This window comes from Patagioenas fasciata, chromosome 19, assembly GCF_037038585.1.
Source record: "Patagioenas fasciata isolate bPatFas1 chromosome 19, bPatFas1.hap1, whole genome shotgun sequence".
In the NCBI taxonomy this organism is placed as follows: domain Eukaryota; kingdom Metazoa; phylum Chordata; class Aves; order Columbiformes; family Columbidae; genus Patagioenas; species Patagioenas fasciata.
This window is the reverse complement of record NC_092538.1, coordinates 9,014,527-9,035,030: the sequence shown is the minus strand read 5'-3', so window position 1 is coordinate 9,035,030 and position 20,504 is coordinate 9,014,527. Positions and strand designations below refer to the sequence as shown.

Sequence of the window (20,504 nt, the reverse complement as noted above, 5' to 3'; positions counted from 1 at the left end):
GCTAAAAGGGGAACCCCAAATTGTGCAAGGGGTGTCCCGGAGGGTGTGCTCTGCCCAGAAGCACGGGGGGATCAGTCACGGGTGGGTGTCCCGGGATGGGCACCCGTTGCACGGGGGAGCCCCACTACAGGGTTATCCCGGTGCGAGGGGGCAGCCGCGGTGCCCGGCCCCGGGGCGGGGGGTGGTCGCGGCGGGCGGGGCGGGGCGGGGCGGGGCGGCGGGGTTATGTAAGGCGGCGGATTACCGGGGCCCGGGGCGCGGCCGGGCGGCGCCGCGATGGGAGCTACGAGCAGCGGTCCCGGCCCAGCCCCGGTGCGGCCCCCCGAGGTGCGTGTGGGGCGGGGGGTCCCCTCCGGTCCCGGGCACCCCCCACCCCGGAGTTCCCCCGGGGTACCCCCGCCGCCCCTCTGACGCGTCCCCCGGTTCCGTAGGGCCGCGCCGTGGGGTCGTGGGTGCGGGCGCTGCTGGGCCGCGCCGGGCCGGTGCCGGTACCGGGGTCGGTGCGCGCCCTGGCACCCCGGGGACCGGCCGAGGAGCCGCCGCTGCCCGGGTGGCCGCTGCCGCAGCTCGTTTCGCTTTTCCTGCCGGAGTTCCCCGTCCGCCCCTCCGCCCGCCAGCAGCAGCTCAAGGTGCCGTCCTGGGGCCCCCATTCTCCTACTGGGAACCCGGTGCATCCTAACGGGGACCCTCGACCGTCCTCCCGAGGAGTCTGCGGATCCCACCGTGGCAGCCCCGAGTACCCCAACGGGTCCCCTCGCACCCCGTGCCGAGGTCCCCTCACGTCCTCCCAGGGTCCCTGCACGTCCTACTGGGGTACCCTCACGTCCTCCTGGGGTCCCTGCACCTCCTACCGGGATCCCCCAGAGCCCGGAGCGTCCTCCCGTTCCGTCCGTGCATGCTGTGCCGCCATCCTGGGGTTGCCGACCGTCTTACCAGCTCTTCTCACCCGCCGTGCCGGATCCCTGAGCATCCTACCGGCGTCCCTGGCCGTCCCCCCTGGTCCCCTTCTACCTTTGCCGGGTCCCCCTCTACCTCCACCCGGTCCTTGTGCTCTGTGTCGAGTCTCTGTGCATTCTATCAGGGTCCCTGTGCGCCCCAATGAGGTTCCCCGTCCCCATGGTATCCCATATGGGGTCCCCACTCATCCCACTGGGCTCCCTGTTGGGTCCTCCTGGTCCTCATGTGTCCCCATCACCCATCTTGGGTGCCCTCTGCCACCTCACCCCCCACAGGACCCCACACCCTGCACCCCGAACCCATCTCCATGGGGTGCTCAGACCCTGCTGCCCCTCACCCCCAGATCCTAGGGTTTGTGGCCAAAGGCTCCTTCGGGACCATCCTCAAAGTGCTGGACTGTGGGCGGGAGAAGGTCTGCGCTGTGAAGGTGGGTGCTGCCCCCAGGGCCCATGGGTGCCCCTACCTGCCCTTGGTCCCTCCCTGACATCCCCTTGTCCCCCCAGGTCATGCCTAAAGTGGAGGTGCTGCGCCGTGATACCCTCAAACAGTGCAAGGAAGAAGTCAGCATCCAGGTTAGGGGGAGCGCCCAGCCCGTGGTGGGGTTTGGGGTGGCCATGGGGATGGCAGGAGGCCACTGAGGCTGCAGAGGGAGGGTGGCAGGAGCAGGGTCCCCAACCCCCTCTGGCCCCGTGTCCCGGGGGCCACTCACTCTCTCTGCTTTGTGTCCCCAGAGACAGGTCAGGCACCCGTTTGTTCATGGGCTGGGGGACAGCTGGCAGGGCCAGCGCCACCTCTTCATCAGTGAGTGACCATCTGCCTGCGGGCTCGCCCCAGCCCCCCCGCCCACGCACGTGTCCCCGCTGCCTGCACACGTGTCCCCGCACACGCGCATGCTCCCCCCGCGCTGCCCGCTGCCCTGCAGGGATCCAGGCGCTCGGCTGCTGGTGCCCATCCTGCACCCACCATGGGGACAGGGATGAGGACACAGGGATGGGGAAAAGTCACAGCAGGGCAGGGACCAGTGTGGGGGTGCAAGAGGCATCCCAGCCCCTGCATTGCCCTGGTGGCCCGGATGGCTGTGCCACCTCGATGCTCATATAGCTTGTGTGTTCCCACTGCCTGTGTGTGACCCTGGGGACCATGCCACATTGGTACCTGTGTGGCCATGGTGCCTGTGCCACACTGGAGCTCATGTGGGCCCTGGTGCTTGCACAATCCCAGTGCCCACAAGGCTCTAGTGCCCATGTCAGTGTGGTACATGTCCCTGGTATTTGCATGCTCCAGTGCCACCTTAGTCATGCTCATGTCACCTAAGTACATGGTCCTGGTGCCCATATTGATGCTTGTGCCCCCTTGGTCCCAGTGTGGTCCTGCTTGCTGCCCTTATGGCTGCAATGCTTCTTTCACCCTGGTAAGTGGCCACAGTGTCCATGTCACCTTGGTGCACACCCCCAGTGACCCAGCTAGCCTCCCGTGCCCATGCCACCCTGGTGTCCATGCCCCTTGTGCCAGCCCATCCCCATAGGGCAGCCTGTGGGTAAGGCACGTCACCCGTGCCCGCAGTGTGCACCTACTGCAGCACCGGAGACCTGCACGCGCTGTGGCGTGCCGCCGGGCGCTTCGCCGAGGCCACCGTCCGCCTGTTCGCTGCTGAGCTGGTGCTGGTGCTTGGTGAGTGACTTGCCATGCTGGGAACAGCCACCACCAACCCCACTGCTGGGGACATGTGCGCAGGGTCAGCCATCGCCAGGGGGTGCTGGTGCCATGGGGGTGGCAGTGGACACTGTGCCCAAAGGGGATCCTCTGCACTGACAGCTCTGTCTTCTCCCCAGTGTACCTCCATGACCTGGGCATCATGCACAGAGATGTGAAGGTGGGTGGCAGCAGGGACAGGGGGCTGGAGGATAGTGTGGGGGGTCTCTGAACCCGCTGACATGGAAAGGCCACCCCAGCTCATGTCTCGTTTCAGATGGAGAACATCCTCCTGGATGAGAGAGGTAAGAGTCTGGTGGCACTGGCCAGGGGACACCCCATCCATGGGGATGTCCTGTCCATGGGGACACCCCATCCATGGGTCCTCCCATGGTGCTTACCCCACAGGACACCTCAAGCTCACTGACTTCGGGCTGTCCCGGCACCTGCGGTGGGGCGAGCGAGCCCACACCATCTGCGGCACTCTGCAGTACATGGGTAAGGGGGCAGCAGGGGGCTGCGGTGGGGAGGCACGGCCCCCCAGGTGCTCACCCGCTCATCCCTGCAGCCCCCGAGGTGCTGAGCGGGGGGCCCTACAGCCATGCAGCCGACTGGTGGTCCCTAGGAGTGCTGCTGTTCGCCCTGGCCAGTGGGGAGGTGAGGACTAGGGTGGGGATGGGGGCCAGGGGCACGCCATGGAGCCCCTAAATGTGCTCCCTGCGCCCCCAGTTCCCCGTGGCACCGGCAGGGGACCACGTAGCCATGCTGGAGCGTGTCAAGCAGAGCAGCTATGAGAGCCCACCTGCACTCAGCCCCGCGCTGGCCCGGCTGCTCGCTGAGGTAGCCCTCCCACCTGGATGGTGGGATCACCACTGGGCCCCCCAGGCCGGATGCTGAGGTCCCCACCACTCACTGTCCTCAATCTGTTCCCAGCTGCTGTGCCACAACCCCCTGCGCCGTCTGCGCTACCTCCACCACTTCCAGGGTCACCCCTTCTTCCGCGGGGTCGCCTTCGACGCTGAGCTGCTGCAGAAGGACCCGGTGGCGGTGGCAGTGGCCCCACGCCCCCAGGAGCAGCCCCCGCCCGACCCCGCCACCTTCGCTGACTTCGACTGTGACCTTGCCGCCCCCCCGGGCCGGCCCTGGCCTGGCTGAGCCACCACGGCCAGGACCCCCGGCATCGCTCAGGGACATTCCTCCCCACCCCAGCAGCGTGTTGGACTCCGCTGGGCTGGGTCCCCCCGTACCCCAACTCTGTACCTCTCACCGCGGGAGCAATAAACCCGAGAGCCGCGGGCACCGCTGCGGATGCTGCCCTGACTACGGGACCCCCGGGAGGATGCGGGGGGCTGGTCCCCCCTCTTCTAGGGAAGGGGTCGGGGAAGGTCTGGAGGGCCGTGCAGGGCTGATTCCCCCAGGGGAAGTTTGACCCGTTTTCCCCCAAAAAAGGCTGCGCGCCCCCGCTGCGCCCCGTGCTCGGCGCTGCACACGCCCCCGCCGCGCGACACCGTGAGGGGGCGGGATCTTGTCTTCAGCCACGCCCACCTTCCCGCCTAACGCCGCTCATAGCCCCGCCTCTAACAGCTCCCTCTGTGGAGTGACGTACACGCGGAGCAGCCAATCAGAGCGGCGCGTCGTTTTCAAACGGGCGACGGCGGCAGCGCGCGGGGAGCGCCGGGACCGGACCGGGACCAGGACCCAGACCGATAGCGATACCGATACCGGGAGTGGGGCCATGCGGGCAGCCAGGACCCCCGCCGTGAGTGCGGGACTCGGCATGGGGCAGGTGGGGGGGCGTCCCCGGTTCTGGCGTCCCCGGTTCTGGCGTCCCCGGTTCTGGCGTCCCCGGTTCTGGCGTCCCCGGTTCTGGCGTTCCCGTGGGGCGGTGGCGTGAGCTCCAGCGGTCGGGGACGGTCCCGGTGGGGCGGCTCGACCGTGCGGGGCTGCCCGGAGGTGGCTAGGGGGCGGCGGGTCTGGTGCGGGCCGGAGCTCTCCCGGTACACGAGTGGGGGTGGTGCCGTCGGTGGTGCCGCCGGTGACCCCAGGTGCCCCGTTTCCCCCCCAGGCGCAGCAGCGGCCCCCCCGTACCCCGCTGCAGGAGCTGCGGCTGCAGCCCGGCACCGAGCGCACCAACCTCACTCCGCTGTTCCGCCGCCTGCGGCTCAAGGTCGGTGCGGGGGCGGGAGGGGAATTGGGGGAGGGAAGGGACTGGGGAGGCGGGAGCGCGGGTTGCCGGGGTGTACTGGAACTGGGAATACTGGGATGGGGTACTAGGGCGGTGTGAGGACGGGTATATCTTCTGGAGTGGGGGAAATGGGGATACTGGGGCAAATGTCTACGGGGTGCTGGGGAGAAGGGCAGGGCAGCCCTGACCCCTCTCCAACCACCCCAAATGTCCTGTAGGACCGTGACTGCGCCACCCCAGTGTCCTGCACCCGGAGGCCCCCCAACAGTACCTCAAGACCCCCCAGAAATGCTCTCCTGCTCCCCCACAGCAGCTCCACCCTAGTGCCTTGCACCCCGGGGTCCCCCAGCAGCATCATCCCAGAGCCCCCTGGGACTCCCACCCTGGGGCCCAGCACCTTGGAGACCCTTGGGAGTCCCATCTGGGTGCCCAGTGCCACAGAGTCCCCCAGAAGCACCAGCTTGGAGCCCCCTGGCAGTTCCCCTCCAGGACTCTGCACCCAGGAGCCTCCCAACAGCACCGTGCCAGCCCCCGGGTGCATCTCACCTTTAGGGTCCTGCACCCCAGAGTCCCCCAGCAGCACCGTGCCAGCCCCTGGGTGCATCCCACCTTCGGGGTCTTGCACCCCAGAGTCCCCCAGCAGCACTGTGCCAGCCCCCGGGTGCATCCCACCTTCGGGGTCCTGCACCCCAGAGCCCCCCAGCAGCACCGTGCCAGCCCATCTGTGCAGCCCCATCTCAGAGGCCCCCAGCAGCACTGTGCCAGCCCATCTGTGCAGCCCCATCTCAGAGCCCCCCAGCAGCACTGTGCTAGCCCATCTGTGCAGCCCCATCTCAGAGCCCCCCAGCAGCACTGTGCCAGCCCATCTGTGCAGCCCCATCTCAGAGTCCCCCAGCAGCACTGTGCCAGCACTGCTGTGCAGCCCCATCCCGGGGTCCTGCACGCCGGAGCTCCCCAGCAGCACTGTGCCGGCCCCCCTGTGCAGCCCAGTCTTGAGGCCCTGCACCCCAGAGCACCCTGGCAGTGCCGTGCTGGCCCCCCCATGCAGCCCTGTCCTGGGTGCCTGCACCCCAGAGCCCCCCAGCAGCACCATGCCAGCCCCCCCATGCAGCCCAGTCCCAGAGTTGTGTACCCTGGAGCCCCCCAGTACCATCACCCCAGGGCCCCCTGGCATCATCAACTCTGTGTCTTACACCCCAAACTCCTTGGGCAGCACCACTTTAGCACCTGGCACCCCTGGCCCCCCCGGCACCAGCTCCACCCCACAGGCAGCTCCCTTCCAGGGCTGGCGGGTGGTGCCCGCTGACCTTTCCTGCAGCCCTGTGGCCCCCGAACTCCCAGCTGGAGATGGGACTGTGGGTCTCTCACTTTGCCAAGACACCCCAAAAGGAGCTGAGTCCCCAGACCCTGCCCCCCCAGAGCAGGGCCCTGCTCCCACCGAGGCAGCTAGGTCAGAGCACACTGGGTCAGAGGCAATAGCCACCCCCTCACCCGAGGTGGCCACGAGTACCGTGTCCTGGACGTTGCCACTGGTGTGGCTGGAGAAGAGCCTCAACGCTTCATCCCTGCTGGACTCCCTGCGGCACAGCCTGCCGCTGTCTGTACCATGGCGGGACACCGGTACCAGCGTCACCCCCGTGCCCACCGCGGTCGCCGGTACCAGCGTCACCCCCGTGCCCACCGCGGTCGCCGGTACCAGCGTCACCCCCGTGCCCACCGCGGTCGCCGGTACCAGCGTCACCCCCGTGCCCACCGCGGTCGCCGGTACCAGCGTCACCCCCGTGCCCACCGCGGTCGCCGGTACCAGCGTCACCCCCGTGCCCACCGCAGTTGCCAGTACCAGCATCACCCCCGTGCCCACTGTGGTCGCCGGCACCAGCATCACCCCTGTGCCTACCATGGTCACTGGCACCTTCATGACCCCCCGGGATCTGCAGGAGAGGAGCATGAACACATCCACAGGTGGCCTGCGCTGCGCCAAGGACAGCGCTGCCGAAACAGATTCTCTGCTCTGGCAGTAAGTGGGCACACATCCCCCCAGACAGGGTGGTGGCACCTGCGGGCTGTCCCTGCCCCAAGCCTTCTCTTTGTCCCCAGCTGTCCCCGGGAGCAGCTGAAGTCCCTGCCGCGGGCAGAGCTGGAGGGGCGGCTGGAGAGCACCCTCATCATCATCGAAGCACTCTCGCTCCAGCTGCGCAGCTTGCAGGAGAGCCAGTGGCTGCTGCCAGGCGTGGGGCCGGCCGAGCAGAGGGATGTGCTCACGCAGACGGACATCACCCACCCCAAAGGGGTAAGAATCCTCATCTGGGTGATGCTGCCCTTTTTTCCATGGCCTTGGTGCTGTGATGGTGCTGCTGGCAGAACGGTGGCCATGGCTGGACTGCAGCCTGGTGGAGTGGAAGTAAAGCATGGCTGCTACAGCACAACAGCACTCCAGCTGTGTTATCACACCTGGCTCGACCTGCTGAGTTTGCTGGATTTTAAGTTTTTGGGCCAGGAAACATCTCTGGCATGCATGATGAGGGGGAGGGATGGGAGGTGTCACAGCCAAATGGCTCTCGCTGGACCCCAAGGTGGAGTGAGGCTGGTGTGAAACCCACTCTGCTCTGGTGGGGTGTCCTCAGGAGGAGGAGATCTACCACAACCTCTACCTCGAGCTGCGGAGGAAAACGGAGGCTCTGCAGCGGCAGCGGGTAGCGGAGCAGGACCTGCAGCGGGAGCTGGAGCTGGCTGCCACGGGGACGGTGCGTCTTAGCACGTGATGAGCGTGCCAGGTCTCAACTGGGCACGGGGTATGTGTGCTGGCACAGAGTATGTGTGCCTGGCACTGCCCTGGAGCACTGCCTGAACACCGATGTCCTTGTCCCTCCCCCAGAGTGCCTGGAGCAACCAGTTCCTCCTGTTTCGGGGCATTGCAGATTCTGCGTTTCAGAGCTTGCAGGATGAGCAGGGAGCCCTTGCCCAGGAGGTGAGACCCTGTACAGCCAGGCTGGACCCCTCTCCCTTGGCTTTCAGGAGATGCTGGTGATGCCGGCACATCTGGCAACCATCAGCTGTATCAGTGCCTCCCGGTGCCGTCTTCCCTTGCAGCGGGAGCAGGCGAGGGCCCTGGTGTCGCGATGCCGGGCTGTGCTGCAGAGCGTGCCCGGCAAGCTGCGGAGCTGCCTGGAGGAGCGGGATGCCATGAGGCAGCAAGCGGATGAAGCTCTTCGAGCCAAGGAGCAGGTAGAGGGGCAGGCAGGGGAGGATCAGGGCAGGTGCTGTTGTACCTATGCCTTACATGAGGCATCTTGCATTTCTGCCCATCTTGGTGGAGGGGAAGCTCTTTGGCATCCAGGGAAAAAAAATCCTGATGCACTGGAGGGCTTTGGCTCCTGGGGTGGCTGGAGCTCTGGGAATGGGTTCTTGGCTTGGGCTGTGTCCCGCTGGAAGCAGAAACCCTGGGCTGCAGCAGCATGTGGGGGCAGTTCCTGGGAGCTGCCTCTCGCGTGATGCCGTGCGTGGAGCAGCATCTTTCCCTCGGCAGGGCGACCGCTTCCTTGAGGCTTTCCGTGCCCACGCCAGCGCCCGGATCAGCGCCCGCGACCAGAGCCTGGCCTCACAGCGAGAGCTGGGCACGCTGCTGGCAGATGCCATCGACCAGCAGGTACCAAGCGGACACCTCCAGCTGCCTCCTCCCATGGGCTGGATGGGCATCCCATGTCCTGGGCTTGGGTGATGCTCTGCAATGGGCTGGAGTCTACCAGAGGTTTCTTGGTGAGGCTTCTGGGAAGCTGCTGCAGATCTGGCCTTGAGGCTGGTGCTCACCTCCCTCCATGGCCATTGACTGTTTAGCCTGAAGAACAGGAGCTGAGGGGAGACCTCGCTCTCTACAACTGCCTGAAAGGAGGTTGAAGCATGGAGGGTGTTGGTGTCTTGTCCCAAGGACCAAGCGATAGGATGAGAGGAAGTGGCCTCAAGTTGCACCGGGGGAGGTTCAGGTTGGATATTGGGAACAATTTCTTAATAGAAAGGGTTGTTGGGCATTGGAACAGGCTGCCCAGGGCAGTGGTGGAGTCACCATCCCTAGAGGGGTTGAATGAACATGGAGATGAGGCTCTCAGGGACATAGGTTAGTGCCAGTGTTAGGTTAATGGTTGCACTCAATGATCTTGAGGGTCTCTTCCAACCAAATGATTCTGGTTCTGTGATTCTTCTACTGTGGTGACACTGACCTGTCCACAGGCATCCCTGGCTGCTGAGGCTCAGCCCTTCAGGGAGTTCATAGACATCACCTTTGCAAATCTGGAGGAGGAAAGGAGAGCCCTGGATATGGAGGTAAGGGGGGATTGGTGGTGGGCTCAGTCTCTCACCTCCAGGCTGGTGCCACTTTGCTCAATCCCAGAGCACGTTATGCCCTGGGTACCACGGGCAGTCTGGCTGCCAGACCCATCCCTGGTCACACAGCTGGGCAGAGCTGCTGGCGTGGCTGTGCCGAGCTCAGCTCTGTCCTGTCCCCTGGCAGCGGGAGCAGGCGAGGGCCCTGGTGTCGCGGTGCCGGGCTGTGCTGCAGAGTGTGCCCGGCAAGCTGCGGAGCTGCCTGGAGGAGCAGGATGCCATGAGGCAGCGAGAGGACGAAGCTCTTCAAGCCAAGGAGCAGGTATAGGGGGGTGCCTGGTGCAGTGTGGTGTTTGGGGTGCTCCCCTGCAGCCTGGCTGTCCCCAGGCACAGGGTGACTTGGGGCACCCCTTGGTGTGGGAACACCCCACAGGGAAGAGTAGCCCAAAGTGAGTCTGGATGTCACCGTGTTTCTGCAGGTGTCCTTCCAGCTGGAGGAGACCTCTGTGGCCCTGCAGGATGCGGTGGCTCAGCTGGAGCAGCTGACGGCGGCCAATTCACACCTTAATGCAGGTAGGGGTGGGTGACGTGACTGGAGGGAGTCCAGCCGAGGGCTGCAAAGATGCTGAGTGGTGTGGAGCATCTTTCTTATGAGGAAAGACTGAGAGAGATGGGCTGTTCAGCCTGGAGAAGGCTGAGAGGGATTTTATCAATGCTTATAAGTATCGCAAGGGTGGGTGTCAAGAGGATGGGACCATACTCTTTATAGTGTTGCCCAATGGCAGGATGAGGGGCCACAGGCACGGACTGAAGCGTAGGAGGTTCCCCTGAATATGAGGAGAAAATTCTTTACTTTGAGGAGGAATTTCTTCCTGGAAAGGGTTGGCAGGCACTGAAATAGGCTGTCCATGGAGATATTCAAAACCCGCCTGGGCGCATTCCTGTGTGATCTGCTCTGGTGACCCTGCTTTAGCAGGGCGGTTAGACTGGATGATCTCGATATGTCCCTTCCAATTCCAACTGCTCTGTGATTCTGTGACGTGGGGGCTGGAGCTGTCCCCATTCCCATTGCCGTGTCCCCCCTGTACTGATGACTCTGCCCTTTGTAGACCTGAACTCCCTGAGGATGAATCTGGCCAACCTGGAGCAGACGCGGGATGCGCTGCAGCAGGAGAACAAGAAGCAGCAGGAGGAGATGGCCTGGTGGGTCTGAGCACTGTGCCCCCATCCCAGCCACCTCCTGCCACCCCTTGTCCCCAAAGTGTGACACCCCCTGACCATGTCCTGTCCCCGCAGGCTGGTGCAGGAGAGGGACACCCTGCAGCAGGAGTGCAACGGGCTGCGCCACGACCTGCGGGAGATGACCGAGAGCCGGGAGGTAGGAGCCGCCTGACCCTGCCTGCACTGTCATGCGCTGCTGGTCCCTGTCATGGCCTCGTGGGAACGCTGGCGGGCGGCCAGGAGCAGGATTAGCCCTCCCGCGGCGGGGATGAGCGCGGTTGACATCCCGCACGTAGCGCTGCTCTCTGCCCTGCCCGGCGGTGATCTCTGGGGAGGAAGGACAGCTCGCAGGGATAATTCCCCTGGCTGCAGGCATGGTGCTGTCCCACAGCCTGTCCTGTGTCCCCGGTAAACAACCGGTCTGCAGGCGCTGGTCTGCTGGGGTAAAGCTGCCACTGATTTAAGAGGCTGAGGGAAATGGAGCTGTTTAGTCTGGAGAAAAGGAGGCTGAGGGGAGACCTCCTCACTGTCTGCAACTGCTTGAAAGGAGGTTGGAGCATGGAGAGTATTGGTCACTTCTGCCAAGTAGTAAGTGATAGGACAAGAGGAAATGGCCTCAAGTTGTGCCAGGGGACGTTTAGGTTGGATATTCGGAAAAATTTCTTAATGGAAAGGATTATCAGGCATTGGAACAGGCTGCCCAGGACAGTGGTGGAGTCACCATCCCTGGAGGGGCTGAACAGACACATTGATGAGGTTTTTAGGGACAGGTTTTAGTGTTGGGTTAACAGTTGGACTTGATGATCCTGAGAGTCTCTTACAACCAAAATGATTCTCTGATTCCAACTGGAAACCACACCCTGTGGTGTGGGAGGGACCGTACTGGGGGTCCCAGTGGGTGCTCTCAGGTCTGTCTGGTCACTCACAGCCATATCTCGCCCCCTGCTTTTATAGTTCCTTGACCAGGAGAACCGCATGTCCCACACGCAGCTGCTGGATGCAGAGGCCAAGCTGAAGTTCACCACGGCCGCCCTGCAGGAGCACAACCTGCAGTACGAGGAGCTGATGGAGTCTCACCAGCGCCTGCGGTACCGACCCCGCTCAAACCCCTCTGTTTTGGGAAACTGAGCATCTATTGGGGGGTGGGGGGGGTAGGGAGGACATGGTGTTGCGGCTCTGGTCACTGTTCTGCTGGTGGAAGGGGCTGTAGGGAAGCCCAGCAGACCCCATCTTGGGGGAAACTGCCTAAATCTGTAGGGTTTGCACCCTGCTGGGTCATGTTGGGAGGCAGGTGTGGGAAACATGCACCTCCTACGCAGAGGAGGAGGAGGAACACAGCTCCTGCTGAGGCTGATGCCATCCCACAGGAATGAGCACGCTGCCCTGGGCCAGGAGCTGGAGAACACCAAGACTGAGCTCCTTGACTTGCAGCTCAAGAGGAACAAAGTTTCCTGGTGCTCTAAGGACATCACTGAGAGCCAGATGCGGCTGCAGGAGCTCGCTGACTGCCTCAGGGCTGCTCTGCAAGAGGAGGTAGGAGCCCTGCCCTGGGGGCAAGGACAAGGTGGTGGCTGGAGGGATGTCAGACCCTTGTGGCTCTCCATGGCCTGACTTTGAGACCCCCCCCCAACTTGCTGGGGTGATGCAGAGCTGTCACAAGCTGCACTCCAGCAATTCTCTTCCCTCCTCTCCAAAGGATGATGATGCCCCATCAAGAAGCAGGGCCTGGACCCCGGCTCCACGGACGCCGGGCTGGCGGACACCGGGCTGGCAGACCCCTCGCCGTGCCTGGACCCCCGCCTGCCGCACGCCGGCGTCTCACACCCCCTACCATGGCGGGAGCTCCTTCGTGGGCAGCGTCCTGAAAGCCGTGTCGGGGAAAGGTGAGCTGGCACTCACTGGCTGTGTGCTGGAGTCCCCTTGTGGGGATGGGGATCTTTCCATCCCGTGCTGGGGATGTGCACTGGTGAGGACATCCCAGTGCTATCCCCTGCCATTCCCTGTGGATTCCCTGGTTGTTCCCTCATGGCAGACATGGGCTGGGTGATGGCCATACCTTGCACCCTGGCTGCTGTCCCTCCTGCAAGCAGCCAGGCTCTTCTCTGTGCTCCCCAGGAAGGACAGGAGTGTGGGTGAGTGCTGGTTGTGCTCCCTGCAGCATGCAGAGCTGGTCACAGTGCGTCTGCCTTCTCTCTTGCAGATGCCGATGAGGCCACCAGAGGTGGGAGTGCACTTACCAAGGACAAACCTGCCTCTACACCAAAGCCAATAGGTACTGGGGGCTGTCACCCTGCCCTGGACCCTGCTCCAAAGCTGCAGGGCTGCCTGCACAGGGGGATGAGCAGGAATGCCCTTCTGCTTGGCTCTGTGTCCCCTGGAGCTGATGTTCCCTCCATACCCTGCCCACAGAACCTGAGGAAGGTCTGCTGGAAAGTGTGAAGGAGCTGCGAGCCGTGGTCTCCAGCCTCACCATGCTGAGCTGCCGCATCCAGGAGCTGGAGCAGAGCGAGTTCAAGGCGCTGCAGACTGAGATGTGAGTTCGGTGGTGTCTCGTGTCAAGGACCAGGCACGGCCACCACTATATTGGGCACAGTATCTCCTGTGGGCAGCCTGTTGGAGGCCTGCTACTCATCCCAGCTCTGGATTAGACCTCTCCTGCCATGGCTAGAAGGGCTTTTTGGGGCTGGGTGGTTGGCCTCTCCACCACAGGGCTGTTGGGATGCCCAGGAAGCGGTTTAGTCCTGGCCACCGTGCTCAGCCCCACTGTCCTCTCCCAGCTCCGACCTGCAGCTCCAGCTGGAGACATTGACAGCGGAGAGCCAGGAGAAGATAGACGCCCAGGCTGCCACCATTGCCAAGCTGAATAAGACACTGAGGGGCAAGCTAGAGGTGAGCCGGTGCCAGAATTGGGCCAGTGCTCACCCCAAGGCAGAGCCAAACTGGGACAGGCACTGATCTAGGACACAGAGAAATCTGGGTGACCAGCTCTGGTGATGCCCCATGGGTGTTCTGGCTCATCTGACCTTCTCAAACATGAGAAAACCCACTCCCAGACGAGGTGCTGGGGGTGGCTGGTGCTGGACACTGCCTGACACCACTTCTTTCCCGCCACAGAACGAGAAGGAGTTGCAGGATGTGGTGAAACAGCAGGAAGAGAAGATGTTGCAGCTCATCGACAAGAGTGGGGAAGTCACGGTGTGTGAGGGGGACCTGGCTGGGCTGTGTTTCTGGGTGGTGCCAGACATGGGACCCCTCTCAGCATCTCCGTTTCCTCTGCAGAGGCTGAAGGGAGAGATCTCCCAGCTGAAACGCTCGCTCCAGCGTGCAGAGACGGAGGCCAAGGTGCTGTGGGAGGAGATGCGGGGGCAGGAGCACAAGGTGGATGCTGTCTACGTCCAGGAGCGGGTCCTGCTGCGGCAAGAGGTGAGGCTGAGGGGCTGCCAGGGCTCAGGGCTCCATGTCACCATCCCTCTGTGGCCAGGGGACCTCTCCAGAGCTCAGTCATTGAGCAGGTGACTGGTGGGGTGGCAAGGGAGCTCCCCACCGCGTGACTGTTCCTGATGGTGAGCTCTTTGCAGGTGGACAAACTGCGGCTGCTGCTCCTGGAGAAGGAGGATGAGAATCTGCTGCTCTCTAACAAGTACCTGGAACAGGTATGAGGAGCTTCGAGGGGGGTGTAGTCCCCTCTCCTTTGCCCCCTTTTGAGGCAGGCTCCTGACAAACATTTCCCACCGCAGATCCGAGAGCTGGAGCTGAGGCTCAATCACACCCGTAAAGTGCTGAGGACCCATGAGGAGATGCAGGAGAAGATGAAGGAGGTGAGGTTTGTGGTCCACCGCTCTTGCCCTTGCTGTGACTTACAGCAACGCCAACCCTCATCCCAAACGCTGTCGCTAACACTGTCCCCAGGTCCTGATGGCCATCCCTGACGTGGCAACGGGTTGTCAGGAGTTCCACAGCCTCCTGCGGTACTTGGGCCTGAAACCAGCCAGTGTCAGCAAGGAAGCCACTGAGCCGCTGTAGCCTGTAGCATGAAATCTCCCTCCTGTCCTGCCTGTTCTTAATGCTGTAATTTATTTAATAAAGTTTTGTTGGCTTTCACCCTGTCTGGTACATGGATCCAGGAAGCTTCTGTTGCCCTGGGTGGGGACAACTCATCCAGCCTGTGCCGGCTGTGCCCGCTCCCTGTCACGAGGCCGTGAGCAGGGCTCTCTGCCACCCCAGGGCCTCTCCTCCTTGGCGAGGAACATGCACCCCCCCCCGCCAGCACTTGGTCTCAATAAGGTGTTGCGCTCCCCAGGCTCCCACCCCGCGGCCCCAGCAGCACCCGGGCTGACCTACCTTCCCTCCCCGGGCCCCGCTCCTCCTCCTGTCCTAGATTCCCTCTGCACCCCCCTCCCGCTTCCACTTTGGAGGGGATGGGAGGCTGAGTCTTGTACCCCCAGCATGGGGCCATGGGCCACATGCCTGTTGTGTGGGGATGGTTCCCCCCCCACTCCAGCACACAGCATCCCCTGGGTTGCAGCTAGTGCTGTCTGCCAGGCACTGGGAACTCTGCCAGCTCCTGCTCCCAGCCCCCCCTTGGCCCCTGCTGCTACATGGAGGGGGCTCCCTCGGGGCCCCCCCGGCTCCCAGCACAGCTCAGCCTCATCTCCCTCCTTCCCTACTGGGGCATCTCCTGCGGGAACCACCTCCCAGTGTTCCTGACCCCAAGGATGCTCTTTGCTGCCATGGGGGCCAGGCGGCACCTCCCTCCCCCAGTGCAGCCCAAAATAGCAGTGTTCAAACAAGTGCTCTGGTTTTTAATGGCCTGTTTCTGCTGCCGGGGGGTGAATCACCTTCCCCTGCCCTCTATCGCAGCCTTGCTGCCCTGTGCCAAGCATACTGGCACCTTTATTTACCCCCGCACCCAGTAAATGGAGGTGTTTATGATTGCACTTCTGCTTACCGGGTGTGTGGGTGGCTCACAGGGAAGCAACACTTGCTGCTCCCTGGTATTGCCTCTCTTCCCACTGTGACCGTCACCTTGCTGGTGGGGGGTCAGATAGGACCCCCTGAGATGTGAAGTCGGCAGTGGGGTGCCCCAGGCTGTGCCCGGCTCTGGGATGCGGGGGATGATGCGCTCCTCTCCCTGGATTAGCGCCATGTGAGGCGGCTGAGCCCTCCTTTTACGGCGGGGATTCAGCGGAACCCGGCCCTGGCAGCCGGCCCCGTGGGGTGAGCGGGGACACTGCTGTTGTCCCTGCGTGGGTGGAGGGCAGCTTTTTCGGGAGGGACTGCGTTCCTGTAGGAGCCCCCGCGATGTCCTGGGCTGATCCACACTGGATCCAGGGCTGTGCTCTGATGGGACTCGGCCCCCCGTAGCAGAGGTGACACAGTGGCGTCCCCAGCCTGGGGGTGGCACAATGTGGTCCGTGGCTCAGGGGTGATGAGGGGAAGGTCCCTGTCTGTAGCTGGTGGTGGCAATAGGGTGGCACAGCGGGGTCCGCAGCAGTGGCAAGGGGGTGGTAGGACGACTCCCTACCCATAGGCAGGAATGACACGGCAGGGTCCGTGGCACAGAGGGGTCTCCAGCAGCACCAGGGGGTGGCACATTGGGGTGCCTGGGTGGCGTGGGGGTCCCTACCCATGCAGAGGGTGACTCAGCTGGGTCCCTGGCTGGGGGGACACACACAGAGGGGTCCCCACCAGCAGCCGGGGGGTGCAAAGTGGCGGCACAGCGGGGTCTCCAGCCCCGGGATTGTCGCCCTCGGATCCCCACCAGCAACAGGAATCGTCGCCGGGAGGGATACGTGCGGCGGCGGGGGGGGCGGAGCCGGCTGGGGGGGCCGGTCCTGCCGGGTGCCGCCCCACCGGTCACGTAGCTCTGCGGCACCGCAGCCCCATTTACCGCGGGGCCGGAGCGCGCAGCCCGCAGTCCGCTCAGCCGCCTGCCCTGCACGGTAAGGGGGAGCCGGGAACCGCGGGAGTGGGGGGAGCAGCCGGGGGTGCAGCCCAGGGACCGCGGCGATGGAAGCCGGCAGCCCCGCCGGCGCTCCGGGGTGTGTCCGTGTGGCGCCGCCGGCATCCCGGGGGTCGGGCAGGGTTGGGGGGGCTCTGGGGCAGAGGGAGCCCCGGACATGGGGGTGTTGAGGGGGTGGGGGGAACTCGGAGACACCCCCGGCACTGGCGCAGCCCGAGCCCAGGCGGTGGCCGCCGGGAGATCGCCGCTCCGGGGAAAGAACCGGCTCGGTGGGGCATCCCCGGCCCCGCGGCAGCGCCATCGCGGGGGTACCCACACCCCGGGGACCCCCAGCCCCGGGGAGTGCGCCCCGGGGCTCTCTCCCTCCCCAGGTAGCGCCATTCCCGGGGTATTTCCACTCCCCCCCAGTATCCCCATCCCCGCGTATCGCCACCCCCCGCGTTCATCCCACCCCGGGTATCCCCGGCCCTGGGGTATCTCCATCCCCGGCCCCCCCGGGCTCTGCCCCGGCCCCCCGCGGAGCTGTGCTCCCGCAAGATGGCTGGGCTGGGGGCGGGCGAGCAGGCAGCAAAATGGCTGGGAGCTCCCCGGCATCCTCCACGAGGCCCTGCCCGTCCCGGGGCGAGGGCAGCTGCCTGCTCGCTGCCTGCTTATGCAACGCGCCCCCCCCCGCTGATGGGCAGGGCCGGGGGGCTCAGCCCCACGGGGGTCCCCGGTCCCCGCAGGATGGGGGGTACGTGGCGGTTGGGGGGGGCACCCCGCCGGCGCGTGACTCAGCCCCCGTCCGCTCGCAGCCACCGCCACCATGACGCACCAATACCCCGCGCTGACGGCCGAGCAGAAGAAGGAGCTGTCGGACATCGCCCTGCGTATCGTGGCCCCGGGGAAGGGCATCTTGGCTGCCGATGAATCCGTAGGTCAGTGTTGGGGAGATGCGTCCCACCACCTCTTTTTCCCCACGCCTGAGGCTGATGAGGGTGCTGGGTGCCCGCAGGGAGCATGGCGAAGCGCCTCAACCAGATCGGGGTGGAGAACACAGAGGAGAACCGCCGGCTGTACCGCCAGATCCTCTTCAGTGCTGACAGTCGGGTGAAGAAATGCATCGGGGGCGTCATCTTCTTCCACGAGACTATGTACCAGAAGGCTGATGATGGCACCCCGTTCGTCCAGATGATCAAGGACAAGGGCATCGTCGTGGGCATCAAGGTGCGGGGGGTGTCTGGTGGGTCTGTGGGATGCTGAGGGTGTTTGGGGGGTGCTGATGTGGCTCAGCGCTGCCTTCCCCTTCCCTCTGCAGGTGGACAAGGGTGTTGTGCCGCTGGCTGGGACAGATGGCGAGACCACCACACAGGGTAGGTGGAGTGGGTAGGGGAGTGAGGGCCACAGGGTTCAGGGCTGCGGTGCTGATGTGCTGCCCCCCAGGTCTGGACGGGCTGTCGGAGCGCTGTGCCCAGTACAAGAAGGATGGGGCCGACTTTGCCAAGTGGCGCTGCGTGCTGAAGATCAGTGACAACACCCCCTCCGCGCTCGCCATCATGGAGAACGCCAACGTCCTGGCACGCTACGCCAGCATCTGCCAGCAGGTCTGTGTCTGTGGCTTGGCATTGCCCCATGGGATGGGTGTTGAGTTAAGGGACCAGGTGTTGCCCCACCGGGGTGGGCATAGATCCATTGAGCATTTCCCCCTTGCCTGGGTATCACCCCATGGGGTTGGACATTGACCCATGGGCTGGGTAACACCTCATGTGGATGGGCATTGACCCCCAGGACCATGCATTGCCTCATGGGATGGGCATCACCTGTGGGGCCAGGTGTTGCTACATGGGGTTGGGCATCACCTCAAGGGGCAAAATGTCTCTCCACTGGGACTGGCATCACTGGCAAGGGTGGACATTGAGCCTCAGGGCTGAGCATCAGCCCCCACGTTCAGGCATTGGCCCACAATGCCATGGGGCCAGAGGGATGCCCAGGGACGTCCCTGTGATGGGATCTGCCTGGTGTTTGCAGAACGGTATTGTGCCCATTGTGGAGCCAGAGATCCTGCCTGATGGTGACCATGACCTCAAGCGGTGCCAGTACGTGACGGAGAAGGTGAGCAGTGGGGTGGGCAGCAGTGGGGCGGGCAGCAGGGCAGGCACCATGCCAGGCACCATGCCATGCTGGGGACACCATTCTGCCTGTCCTGTCCAGGTGCTGGCAGCTGTCTACAAGGCACTGAGCGACCACCATGTCTACCTGGAGGGCACTCTGCTGAAGCCCAACATGGTGACCCCTGGGCACTCCTGCCCCACCAAGTACAGCCCCGAGGAGATCGCCATGGCCACCGTCACTGCCCTGCGCCGCACTGTGCCCCCAGCTGTGCCAGGTACCGGCGCTGGGACATAGCAGGGACCAGGAGGGGAATACCCTGTGATCCCCCTGTTTCCATAACCCTGCTCTCTGCAGGTGTCACCTTCCTGTCTGGGGGTCAGAGTGAGGAGGAGGCTTCCATCAACCTCAACGCCATCAACACATGCCCACTGATGCGGCCATGGGCCCTCACCTTCTCCTACGGACGGGCGCTGCAGGCGTCGGCGCTCAGTGCGTGGCGCGGGCAGCGGGACAATGCCACCGCCGCCACCGAGGAGTTCGTCAAGCGCGCAGAGGTGATGGGGGTGACCCTCGCAGGACAGGGGTGCTGAGGGCTGCATCGCAGTGGGGTGATGGGGACATGGGCTGTGTCCCCATGGGAGGGAGTGTAGCAGTGACTGTGCCCCTTGAGATGGGGGATGTTGAAGGTTATGTCCCATGGGGTGACAGGAGACACCAAGGGCCATGGCCCACGTGACACAGGATGTCAAGGACCGTGGTCCCCATGGGACGGACACTGAGGATTGTCTCTGTGTGGGATGGGGGACAGTGAGGACTGCATCCCCCGAGGGGAATGGGGGATGCCAAGGGCCATTTCCCTGTGGGATGGGCTGTGCCCCCTAGGATGAGATGGGACGTCGAGGGCTCTGTCCTGATGGGAAGAGAAATACCAAAAGCCACATCCCATAGGATGACAGGGGACACCAAGGGTTGTGCCCTGTGAGATGTGGGATACTGAGGGCTCTGTCCCCTTGGGAGGGGGATGCCAAGGGCTGTGTTGTTGCAGAGGCATAGGGGATAACTGAGACTGTGTCTCCATAAGTTGGAAGACCCTGAAGGCTGTGTCCCCAGGGACTGGGGGACCCCAAGGGCCGTACCCCAGAGGGGCCACTGACGTTTCCTTTCCCCGCAGGTGAATGGGCTGGCGGCGCTGGGCAAGTACGAGGGCAGCGGGGACGACTCGGGGGCCGCCGGGCAGTCCCTCTACGTGGCCAACCACGCGTACTGAGCCCCGGCCGGGTGCCCCACCGGCCCCGGCCCCCGCCCTGGCCCCCTCCCCGCCACTGCTCACGCCCCGCTTCCACCCCAGCACCCAGGGGAGCCGCCACGTGGGGAGGGGAAGTGGAACGTGCCCTGTGGGTCAGTCCCCACGCAGCCATGTCTGCAGATGGAGTGGGGGGCCTGGGTTACCGGCCCCCGGAGGGAGCTGCCCTGGTGCCCCTTTGGCGGGGGGCTCTGGCCAGGCCTGGGGAGGGGGAGGCCTGGCCGTGTGGGGGGCAGGAGGAGAGGCCTGGGGGTGCCCCTGCCCTGCCGTAGCTTCGCAGTCCTGGTCGCTGCCGCCCTTGGGGCGCCTGTGTTGTGTTCGCCGTGTGCACCCCGTGTACCAAATAGCCTAACAACGAATAAACGGTAGAGACAGCGCTGTGCCGCCTCCTTCCTCACCGCAAGGCACCTGGGGACCGCTTGCTGACACATCCCGGGCTGTGCCCTCCCCGCCCGGGCTCAGGGCAGCACCCGCAGCCTCTTGTGCCTACTCGTGCAATGAGTTGTGTCTTGTCTCAGCCCACCATACCCATCATGGGGCTCTGGAAGGTGGGAGGGGTGGCTGGGCTCTCCCTGTGGGCCATGGGGCGGGTGACGAGCCCCTGGGGAGCCCCTGTTCTCCCCTTACACCCCATTTCCACCTCCGTGTGTGCTCGGCGCTGCACACACGTGCAGCGCCCGCGCGGGCACCGTTTGTCCCTCCGCGGCACCCGTACACGCCATGCAGACAAAGCCCGCCTCCTCAGGGCGGGTACCGCTCTCCGATTGGTTCTTCTA

At 64.4% G+C, this 20,504-nt stretch overlaps 3 protein-coding genes across 4 annotated transcripts; all 3 read left to right on the top strand.

The window, feature by feature from the left end:
* Positions 1-276: 276 nt before the first annotated feature.
* RSKR (ribosomal protein S6 kinase related) lies at positions 277-3,946 on the top strand. Its single transcript, XM_065853343.2, has 12 exons — positions 277-327; positions 432-629; positions 1,301-1,384; positions 1,461-1,529; positions 1,689-1,758; positions 2,521-2,628; positions 2,790-2,830; positions 2,927-2,954; positions 3,058-3,147; positions 3,218-3,306; positions 3,379-3,489; positions 3,583-3,946. Exons 1-12 carry the CDS (start codon positions 277-279, stop codon positions 3,802-3,804), a joined length of 1,161 nt encoding a protein of 386 aa, XP_065709415.1. The 3' UTR covers positions 3,805-3,946.
* Positions 3,947-4,250: 304 nt separating this feature from the next.
* SPAG5 (sperm associated antigen 5) lies at positions 4,251-14,473 on the top strand. 2 transcript variants are annotated; one of them, XM_065853397.2, is made up of 24 exons: positions 4,251-4,408; positions 4,715-4,816; positions 5,053-6,851; positions 6,932-7,124; positions 7,459-7,578; positions 7,710-7,802; positions 7,925-8,059; positions 8,361-8,480; positions 9,059-9,151; positions 9,339-9,473; positions 9,631-9,724; positions 10,261-10,354; positions 10,448-10,529; positions 11,327-11,460; positions 11,740-11,905; positions 12,069-12,255; positions 12,573-12,644; positions 12,782-12,905; positions 13,150-13,261; positions 13,487-13,567; positions 13,652-13,795; positions 13,951-14,025; positions 14,110-14,190; positions 14,282-14,473. In XM_065853397.2, the coding sequence occupies exons 1-24, from the start codon at positions 4,385-4,387 to the stop codon at positions 14,393-14,395; spliced, it is 4,374 nt and encodes a 1,457-aa protein (XP_065709469.1). In that variant the 5' UTR covers positions 4,251-4,384; the 3' UTR covers positions 14,396-14,473. The 2 variants fall into 2 exon arrangements, with proteins under 2 accessions (XP_065709469.1, XP_071673016.1); XM_071816915.1 differs by having other exon boundaries at positions 4,251-4,435.
* Positions 14,474-16,175: 1,702 nt separating this feature from the next.
* ALDOC (aldolase, fructose-bisphosphate C) lies at positions 16,176-20,104 on the top strand. The gene is made up of 9 exons (XM_065853351.2): positions 16,176-16,314; positions 17,129-17,251; positions 17,329-17,540; positions 17,632-17,686; positions 17,757-17,917; positions 18,342-18,425; positions 18,525-18,699; positions 18,780-18,979; positions 19,597-20,104. The coding sequence occupies exons 2-9, from the start codon at positions 17,140-17,142 to the stop codon at positions 19,690-19,692; spliced, it is 1,095 nt and encodes a 364-aa protein (XP_065709423.1). The 5' UTR covers positions 16,176-16,314; positions 17,129-17,139; the 3' UTR covers positions 19,693-20,104.
* The last annotated feature ends 400 nt before the right edge of the window (positions 20,105-20,504 follow it).